General features: G+C 45.5%; 1 protein-coding gene across 3 annotated transcripts in view; it reads left to right on the top strand.

Annotated features, from left to right (window-relative positions):
* Window positions 1-1,203: 1,203 nt before the first annotated feature.
* Window positions 1,204-10,333, top strand: part of TNFRSF11A (TNF receptor superfamily member 11a) — a 28,642-nt gene continuing 19,512 nt past the window's right edge. For 2 of the 3 annotated variants that reach the window (XM_030446215.1, XM_030446216.1), the window contains exon 1: window positions 1,257-1,443. In XM_030446215.1, coding sequence (XP_030302075.1) covers window positions 1,384-1,443 — 60 coding nt within the window. In that variant the 5' untranslated portion in view covers window positions 1,257-1,383. Of the gene's footprint in view, window positions 1,444-10,333 lie in introns of all 3 variants that reach the window. The other variant, XM_030446214.1, reaches the window with a different exon arrangement.

Here is a 10,333-nt window from a genome sequence, read left to right as displayed (position 1 = left end):
AATGCTTTCTGAGGACGTGGAGGGTCTCCAGTGTTGAAACAAACTTCAGGAAGATAAAAAAGGTCTGGCTTTATGCTCTCTGGAAAGTATGCAGAGGGGGAAGCATGCAGGTGGGAAACCCAGCAGCTGTTTCCATCCCAAGAACTCCTTATCTCTGAACACTGCTCCTCTGAGAAGAAATCAGACCACAGCAACAAAGGTAAAGGATTTTTTTAAATTATTATTATTTATAATATACCCTCTTCATCTTTTGTGTTATAATTTATTCATGTGCAAACGGAGAGCAACTGACAATTAACTTTTTCCCTGGTCAAGAGTTAAATCTAAATATGCAAGTGAAAGACCAACTTCCTTATTCACTCAAGACAGAAGCGTCCTCCCGCCTGGGTTCACAGTGAGGTGTGAGCACAGGGAGGCAGGGAAGGTGGTGTAACAAAATCTGTCAGATACTCAGCTCCCATAAATCAGCCCTGTCCTGTCCTGTCCTGCTCCTCTTTTTAAGGCTTCCAGCGCCCTTTATAAGATGAGGGGCACTGGGGGCTGTGCCCAGGTTTGAGCAGCACTGCAGCAGCTTCAGCCGCTCTTCTTCCAGGCCAAGGTGGTGCTGCTGGGCTGGAGGTGTTGGTGAGGGGCCTGTTTTAGGGGTCAGGGCCCTGTTTTGGGGGTCAGGAGGCTACCTGGTACTGTCCCAAGTAGGGGTGACAGGGACTGACGCTGTTTCATGCTTTTAGGAGAGCTCCCAAAGCGCAGCTTCCACTTTTCTTTCCCCTGGCAGCAATCCCATCTGGCAGCTCCCACCATCAGCCAAAGTTCAGTATTGGGAGGGAGAGAGAGGGGAGTGAAGGCTTGAGTTGTGCCAAAATGCCGAGGATGAGGAGAAAGCAATTGCAGGGCAGATGGGTGGTGAGGGATGGAGCCAGGTAAGAGGAAGGCTGGGGAAGAAGTGTGCGGAGAGCGGGAGGCAGGTGGATGGCGGGCTGGATGTCCCTGCTTAGAACGACCAGGAAAGCAGTCTCCGTGGGCAGGAGGAGGGACATGGACATGGTGACTAAACTTCTTGTAAAAGGGGGTGGAGAAAGGAAAGGGAGGGACAAGAAGGGAAAAGGAAAAAAAAAAACAACCCTGCATGTCAAGAGTGAGGAAATGCTGTGGGAACTTCAGCCAGGCGCCTTTTTTTTTTTTTTTTTTTCTTTTTTTGGCTCTCTTCTTCTTCTCTCTTCTCTCCTCGTGTAGTTGAGAGGAAGGAAAGGAAGAAAGAGAAGTAGATAGCTCAAATGTGCCTCGCTCTGCTGCCGGGGCACGGGGGCTTGGCTGGAAGGATCTAGTTTCTCTTTGGCGGCAGGAAAAGGAGCCAGAGGAGGAGGCAGAGACGGACACCCAGACATGCCCGTCCCATCTGGCTGCTGGCTCCTTCTCCTTGGCCTGGCTGCTGCTGGCAAACAGGTAAGTGAGGCTGTGCTGCCAGGGCTGTGCTGGAGGAGGGGGAAAGCTCTGTCACCTCTCACCCCAGGAAATTTTGTTTCTTTGCCCGTCGCCCAGAGGAGGTGGCGAGGTCAGAGCCGGTGGCATCTTGCGCTGCCGGCACTGGCAGAGCTGGGCTGAACAGAACAGCTTCGCCTTGTACTTTTGTTGGGTTTTGTTTGCTTGTTTTTTTGTTTGCTGTTGTTTTTTTTTCCTGATGTTGTTGTTTAGTTTTGGTTTTGTTTTGGGTTGTTTTTTTTTTCCTGCAACTCACTCTGTCTTACAAGCTTCTCACTTCTTTTAAATCAAAATAGCCCAAAGCCAAGTTCCAGAGGAAACCAGAGGATCTGCAGGGAAAACAGCCTGCCTCCTGCCCAGGGCAGGGTGTGAGAAACCAGAAAATATTTGCTGTGAGGTTGTTGAGGGATATAATTTGCATGTAGAGTAAAAATAAGGCAGACTCCACCCTACCGAACAGATTTATTCAAGAGAGCATGAGCACACTTGTCCCTTGGCCGTGGGACTGCAGCCCAGCTACGGCTTTTCCGGCTCCTCGGTGGGATGCAGCCCCCCCCTCCCACTCTGACCCACCCATCATCCCTAATGTTGGCAACCACTGAGCAGCTCCGGGGGGGTGTCAGGACGGTGTTCACGGGTGGGTGATGGGCCTGGACCTTCCACACGACTCCCTTGGAGCTTCCCATAGTGCTTATGGCAGAGCCAAGAACCGAACCCCAGTGCCAGGCCAGCTGCCCCGGGAGGGCAGCCCTGTCCTCGCAAAGGGAAAGATCTGAGTGAGGTTTGGCTCTGCAAGTTGTTTGCAAACAGAATGTGCTCGTTTTGCAGCACCGTGCTGTGCCAGGTGGCTCATGGTCAGCGTGTTTCATGGTTGGGGTCATTGCTTGCCTTCTGCTGTTCTCAGAAAAGACCATTTTCTTTCTCAGAAAGACCATCCTTGCTGAGTCTTGTGAATGGCATTCATCAGTTTTCCTCCAGCTGTTCAAATTGCAGAATCTTGATTTTTCTTACTCTAGTTCTACAGCTTGAAAATTATTCCTCTCCCTTCAGGTAATTTAGACCCTTCTAGGCTGTTTGCAAATCCCATACTACAGATACTTTATTTCCTCCATCAATCAGTGTTTGGAATCCTCACTACCATTTGCATTTCTTCCATTTGAACTTCTAGTGTTTCTTTGTCTCTCATTAATCTTGGTTAGTTTTGTCATTTTAAGTGCTTCTCTCAACATAGTGCTAGGACTGGGGCATGGCTAGGTTCCCGAAGAGCAAGGTGCAGCTTCACAAAAAAAAAAAAAAAAAAAAAAAAAAAAAGATAAAAACCAAAACAAAACCCCCTGTGCTGTCTACAGCTTTCAATTTAATGTCTGACCACATAGTCCTGAGAGCCTTTCCACTGGATCCCTGGTCCTAAATATGCTGCCTAAAACCACATTGGCCTTTTTTCCCCTCTAAAACATATGTTTCACTCTGTCCACCCTCACTCCTTAGGCTTCTCTTAAATTGTTGCTTTCCAGGTGCCCTCCAAATGCATGTGAATGAGCCTGCATACTTCAAAAGTGATTTTTACATCGTGGCTCTCAGGTAGTTTGTCCTATTCCCAAGTGTCTCCTGTATTTGTCTGGTTTTTCCTGGCCTGGTGTTCAGGACTGTGATCAGTGCAGCATAATGAGAAGACTTCAGTGGATTTTGTACTCATGCTTCAGGTCACTAAACACAACATATTTGCTTCCTTCTGGAACCATTTGGATTACAGGCAGTTGTTCACTTTGGAATCTCCTCGTTGGAACTTGCTTGACCAAAGCTGGGAATTCAGATTTCCATGCTACAGCTCCCAGCATGTTTTGTGTACCCAGATGTAGGAGCCAGGAGGAGCTCTTTGTTATTTCTTGCCTCCCAGTTCATAGCTTCTCAGAGGATACAGAACAGGGAACTTGTATTTATTTGGGGCTGATGTGTAAAGTCTTTCCACTTCATTCAACATGTGCTTAATTCTGAGTCTGTAAGTGGTTGCACAGGGTGCAATTTTCTATAGTCTGTGCTTTGGACAAGTAGCAGTACAAAATAGTAGGGGGCTCCAGGAAAGTTGTGGTATAAATTTACATAGGATAAGCCATACTTTCTCAAATAACTTTTTAATCTAACATCTTGTCTGCAACAGCAAAGAGTATCTGCAGGTCAAGAATATGAAAGCAAGGCAAGCCGAGAGAGCTGCTGCTCCTTGAACAGTGGGTTGTTCTATAAGAGCAGATCAAACAAATTGTGGGAATGAGTGTGGTAGGGCTGAAGTGTGTCTGATGCAGCTGTCTTAGCTGCAGTGTCAATAATATGTTGGAGTAATGGTAGGACAGTGACATTTACAATGCATTCCTGTGAAGAATGAGGAATACTTGTAAATGTTAGTTAGTGAGTACTCATAATTCTTCTGAGAAGAGATGTCATTGTCATCATTTTCAACAAAGAGGAAACAGGAACAGAGAATTTGTGACTTGCTCTAGGTCACACACCAAGTGTGGAGCAGAAGTGCTGGGAGCAGAGCTCAGCCTTCCTTGTCTTGTGCTTCAGCCACAGGATGATCTTTACAAGTGATTCGGCTTGGGTGGCTTGTCAGAGGACTCCATATTTTACTTTCTGAGGTACGATGTCCTCAGCTTCCTTCCACAGAATACCTCTTTCCTTACTTTTAACACTGGTGAAAAGCGTAATTGTTTCTATTTCTATTCTAGTTAAATCCTGTGAGAATGGGCATTTCCAAAACTCAAAATTGCCTGGTTTAACATCAAAGACTCTTTCCCCTCATGTGGCAAGATATGGGTTATTCCATTACTCCATGGTATTTACTTTATAGGGAAAGTTTGCTCACTACAAGTATCTGGAATTCTTTTAAGACAGTAAAATTTTGGCAGAAATATAGACCATCTTTTAACTTCCAAAAATATGCAATCTTTATGATGATAGAGGCAGGATAAAGAAAAGAAGTGTCTGTGCTGTGTTATATCATGGGTTCTCCTGGTTCAGTATTCCTGTTCTGATCAAGGCCAAAGGAATCACTCAGTAGAGTAAAACTGCTACAATATCTCATCTAAACTGGATTTATTCTGTTGTTAACAGCAAGGGTTTCACAGTTGCTTGATTCAAATATTTCAATAGTGAAAATGCCCTTGCAGGAACCATTCCTGCAAGGGAAACCAGAAAGTTTTTCATTGCTTTGCAGTTTCCCCTTAGAACATGTGAAAAATCTTACAGCACTTCATATGAAAGGAGTATAATGCATCTAAAACTGAACCAATCCACAATTTAAGAAACCTCTGCCACTTCTCTTTTCGTGGTAAGCATCATCTTCCTGATGTAATTTCTTCTTTCCCACAAGTAGGACCAAAACAAACCTTCACAAGTCAGTAGAATTCAAAGCTGTCTCACGGGTACTGGCAGATGTCATTTGTGGTACAGGGCTTTCTTCATACTGTGCTGAAAGAAACTAAAATAGCAGGTCAATCAGAGAGATCAAGTGTGGCCCTAAGGATCTGGTTTTGTTGCCTGCTATTGTCATCCAAGCACCCTCAAGCTCAGAGGAGTGGGATGGAATTAGCTTTACAAGAGCCATTGCAGACAGTAAAAAGAATGCAGGCATAACTACAATGCAGAGAATAAAAAAAAATGTCCAAGTGGTGCCCTCTGGCATTTATACCTTAAAGTTCTTTAGAGGAATCATATTTGAGTCACCTTGCTATGTTTATCTTTTGTCCACTGGAGTCCAAATGGGGGAGGACCCTGCTCTACTTGGTACATGTGTAGACCAAGCCCCTGCTGCAAGACTGTGCTCTTTCTGCTTCTCCCTGCCAACTTCCTCTCTGCATGACCAGGTCTCCAGGAGCTGTTTGTGGTGACCAGAGCCAGAAAGGTTCCTACCACCACGTGCTGTGTTGAATCCAGACCTCCTTCCATCCTCTACCCCCTGCTGCAAGGGGCTGCTCTGCAGTGCAAAGGCTGCTGGACACGTGGAGGGGAGAGTTGCTCCAGGTGCTGGTTTTGCTTAGTGTAGGTGGAGAGAGGAGAGAAATGGAGATGTCTGGTTCATCACATCCTTAGCTGCACCCATGCTTCTTGCTGCCCCTTCCTATCCATGGAAACTTAACTTGCCAGGCCTCTGCTGCAGCTGCTCAGGCTCTGGTTTAAGTCTGCACTGTCTGGCTTTGCCTGCATGGAGAAGCAGCTGCTCAGAGAATGGTTCATTATTACAGACAGAAAACACAAAGGCAAATATTTGTGTGTTATAAATGCAATATAAAAAGTTACTGGTGTTTAACCAGGTTGCACTGTGGACTTGGGTAGGCCTCAGCCCATATAGCACAATAATAGCCTTCCTGCAAGGACATGCCCCTTTTTATGACTTACTCTTCTTTGAAAATGGTCCAAAGTTCATGCAGTGGAAGACAGACTGTTGTTGGACCTTCAGGGTATGGAGCAGTGATGGCTGAAAGTGTCAGAGTGAGCTGCAGGAGAGCCTTGCTCTGCAGGCCGTGCTGGTTACCCAGGGTACTCTGCTGTGTCTGTTCCATGACAGCAGGGTTTGATGTGATGCTTCAGCTCTGGGGAAATGCAAGTTTCCTGATTTTTCTTTCTTTGTGTGTCACTGCAGTGTGTGATTGTATTTGTGATGTGGTGCCTTGCAGGGGGCTCAGCACCACACCAGAGAAGTGATGCTTACTTTTGCCAGGCACTTGGGCACATCCTGGCTTGTGTCCCATACCTATGCAGCATGCTTTGTTTCTTTCACAGTGCTTCTCCTGGTTACCTTTCTTGTTTGCCTTTTCAGGGTATATATTTTCTAGGCTGAGGGCTTGGCCTTCTCTGGTGTTTGTACAGTGTTTAGGATGTCACATAGACAAACAAAGCCAAAGAGCCATTAATTATGACATGGAGCTCTTGGAGGAAGTCCAGAGGAGGGCCACAGTCATGATCAGAGGGCTGGAGCACCCCTCTTATGAAGATAGGCTGAGGGAGTTGGGGTTGTTCAGCCTGGAGAAGAGACACTCCAAGGATACCTTAAAGCAGCCTTCCAGGATCTGGAGGGGCCTACAGGAAAGCTGGGGAGGGACTTTTCACAAGGGCATGGAGTGATAGGACAAGGGGTAATGGTTTAACCTAAAAGCAGGTAGATTTAAGTTAGACATTAGAAAAAAATTCTTTAGTGTGAGGGTGGTGAGACACTGGCACAGATTACTCAGGGAAGCTGTGTCTGCCCCCTCCCTGGAAGTGTTCAAGGCCAGGTTGGATGGGGCTTTGAGCAACCTAGGCTGGTGGGAGGTGTCCCTGCCCATGTCAAAGGGCTTGGAACTAAATGATCTTGAAGTTCACTTCCAACCCAAACCATTCTGTGGTGATCACCACCAAAGTCACCAGGAGGTCAGCCCCTGTGGGCCCAGGAAAGTTGCACACACAGTCTGTCTGCCATCACACAGGCAGCAGCATCCAATCCTCACCCTTATTCCCCAGGCCATCTTCTGCCCATGACCCCACCAGTCACCCCCCTCCCTGTGTCAGGAGCACAGTTCTTCTGCCAATTGGTGTAACGTGTTCACAGAAGCTCCTCACCTTTTCATTGCCATGTCCCTGATGCAGAGGCTGGGGCAGGGGCTGCAATGGAGGAGGGGCAGCATGCAGGCAGAAGAGTGCAGACATGGAGCTGCTGCTTGGCTCTGCAGAATCAGATAGCTGCTTCTCTCTGAAGATACAGATAAAAGAGACCACGCAGGGCTGTGTTTGGCAAAAGAGCCAATCTGGCCGGTTTAATCCACCCTGAAAGAGCAAATTAGCCAAGGAGAGAAGGGGGGGTGGAAATGAGGTCATTCACCCTCACCACTTTGTGGCTACTCCAAAAGAAAAAAAAGTATATAGGGTCTGTTCAAGAATGACAAAGAACAACATTTGTGACTGCAGATGGGTGCAGAATATATTTAGTCAGTGGTCAAAGTGGAGGGAAAAGAAAAAAATCTTTTATGGAAAAAAAAATACTGTGAAGTTTTGTTAGTCAACCCATTAATCTGGAATACAGATAGGGAAAAATGTGTTACTAGGTTCATATGGAGTCCTAAAAGTTGCTTATATAGCAGGCAAGGAAATCTATTTTGAGTTTGTTACTGTGCCACAGTGAATAGTTTTGCCATATGAGCATCATGTTCTTCAGTAACTTTTGATTGTTCAGTAGCAAGAACAAGGGTCTGATTCCTTGGATCTGCTCCCATGGAAAAAAGGAATTCTCCCCTGCAATACCACATACAGTAAAAGAGGCTGCTTACAGAAATAACAAAAACCTGTTCAAATGTGGGAGGAATGTTTCTCTCAACTCAGCTGGTCCACAGTCCCTGGCAGAGCTGGTTCCTTGTGGTGACATCTAAAGAGTAAATGAACCAACACTCAGCCCACTCCCGAGCCCTTTATTATAGGTGACAATTTCTTATTGCTGGAGAAGGTGCAGATCTGATCATGCAATTCTTACTGTAAGTTGTGCCCAGGCAGAAATGTCCGTGGGTGTTACGTGCTTCCCCTCTTTATGGCCATCATCCAAAGTAAAGGCTGCAGCCCTATCACTGCCCTTCATTTTTCTGCCTGCAGAATATTAAGCATTTGTTCCATGTGTAATCCAGGAGAAGGAAGCTGAAGCAGAGCATCAGGTGGGGAAAGCAGCCTTCCTCTCTTCTCTGCAGGCTTTCTCATTCTCCTCAGCAGTTCAGCTGGGATTGCAGGGTCTTGCCTCACACCATGAGAGATTAATACATTATGTTTCCCCCTGGTGGCATGCAGGAAGAAAAGGATATACATAAACATAAGGATTAAGTATAGAATGTCCCCAGTGAACTCCTAAGTTGGCATCCAGAAAAAAAAAGTTTTATTAATTTTTTCATTAAGACTTGACTTCAGTTGGTAAAGCATAGAAAAATCATCAACTAAAATGCAAGAGAAATATGCTCCTCATAAATAATTGTGTCTTTAGTGCCTTTTTTATGATTTTAATTAAGTGTGAGTGGGTGTAGAGTTACTCATAGCGAGTCATTGAGACGGTATCTGGAGCGTTGAGGCTGCTGAAGTCTCCTATGGAGTGGTGCTAATGCACCTGTTAAGTCCAGAAGATACTTGGCTTTGAGGGCCTTTTCACAAGCACATCTGGGTATTGGCTTTGGCAATGTCATTATTATGCAGTTTTTACTTCTGTTTGTCATGGACTGTTGTCTTGATGTCAGGCCTTCTTGTTAAATATTTTGGGTTAATTAGCTTTTGGGTTTTTACTCTTTAAAATATTTTATCTAGTAGCTGGTAGTGCTTGAACTGCTGTGAGGACAGCTAGGTTAAAGCATGAGGTTTTGCACCAAAGAGCAGGCAACATGCAGATGCTCCTGGCTGCCCAGCTGGTGAAAATGTTTGCTGTACTCTTCTAGCTGTTGTATGAAGATGACTTTGTCTCTGAATGATGAATGCTGTGCAAGTTTTCAGTCCGCAGAGGAAAGCTGCCCGTTCCACACGTTTAGTCATTACCCATTTCAGCCCTCCCATCTATCACCTCTGTCATCTCCCATCTGATATACCTGAGGTTCCTGTCTGCCTTACCCCCACCACCCACCGTGAGAGTGGTCAGTGCTGCACTTCTCCTTCTCGTAATCTGCTGCCTAGAAATAACTCTGGTGGGTTTGACACTGAATGGGCCTTCCCATCAGTGGAGCAATACCAGTGGCTCAGGTGTCTGCTTTTTGCTGCAAGGGGCAAGAGGAATAACCCGGATGGGGCTCTTTCCACCATTTACCCACTTTCTGGCTGCTATTTATGGTTTTCTCTTTACCTCTTTATTATTGGCTTTACCCCTCATGTTCATTCTGGCCTCTTAAGGTATTAAGGCTCTAACAGGGTTTCAAGGACCTATTTTTAAGAGTGAAATAATATTTAGTTTTTAGCTGCTGCCACTTCCCGGCTGTGTTTTACCACGTGGTGGTAGTCCTGTGATGTGGTTTATTGGTCACTGGAAAATTGACATCACCAAAAGCATTTCATTCACAATCCTAGATTTTTGTGATGAGTTACAGACCTCCGAGCAAATAACTGGAGTTGCAAAGCTGTGACTTCTGTGTTGCTTTGATTTAATTTTTATCAGCAGTGAAGACCATCTATGTAGGAACTGTTGCATTCAGGGTCCATGTGATTATGATTAAGTCTTTAATGTAAGACTCCTCTTTCCTCATATAAACTCACAGTTGTAAAAATTTCCAGAGTTGTTCATTACTATTATGTGCCTCAATAGAGTGCCTGGGAGCACTGGCCATGGAGCAGCACCCATGGAGAGCCAGATTCTATTTTCATTCTTAATTTTTTAGGCAAGCCTCTGAAACTGGAAACAGGTTGAAGAAATCTGCTTTTTGCTTGGCAATACTGCTGACCCAAAGCAGGTAGAAAGCTGGAGGGCAGGGGCACACAATTGGTATGAGAGGAGAGGGAGTGGCTCATTTTTGTAGGAGAAAATGCAACAGATGACCACAGAGGCCACCCTAGCTGGATACCAGCTTGTGTGCTTGCAGCAGCTACTTCACATCAGGAAATGTTAGTCAAAACTTAGTCCCCTTGATGAAGGCAAATAAAGCCCCAAATCCACAGAAATACTGTGTTTCTACAGCAGAGGTGTCTCAGGACCTCAAAAGCAAGTGGTCTGGAAAAAAATAGGCTCTGAAGTATAAAGAGCAAGTGGTGTGCTAGGCAGGACACACTGCAGTTGGCTCTCCCATTCGGGACTTCAGGTTTGCAATACTAAATTGAGTAAAAAATGTGCTTTGCTCAGCAAAATGATGAGAGATGACTTGAATAGTCTCCAGAA

The sequence above is a fragment of the Calypte anna genome, chromosome 2 (genome assembly GCF_003957555.1).
Source record: "Calypte anna isolate BGI_N300 chromosome 2, bCalAnn1_v1.p, whole genome shotgun sequence".
NCBI lineage: Eukaryota > Metazoa > Chordata > Aves > Apodiformes > Trochilidae > Calypte > Calypte anna.
The sequence above is the reverse complement of the archived record's forward strand: the minus strand, read 5'-3'. Positions and strand labels throughout refer to the sequence as shown.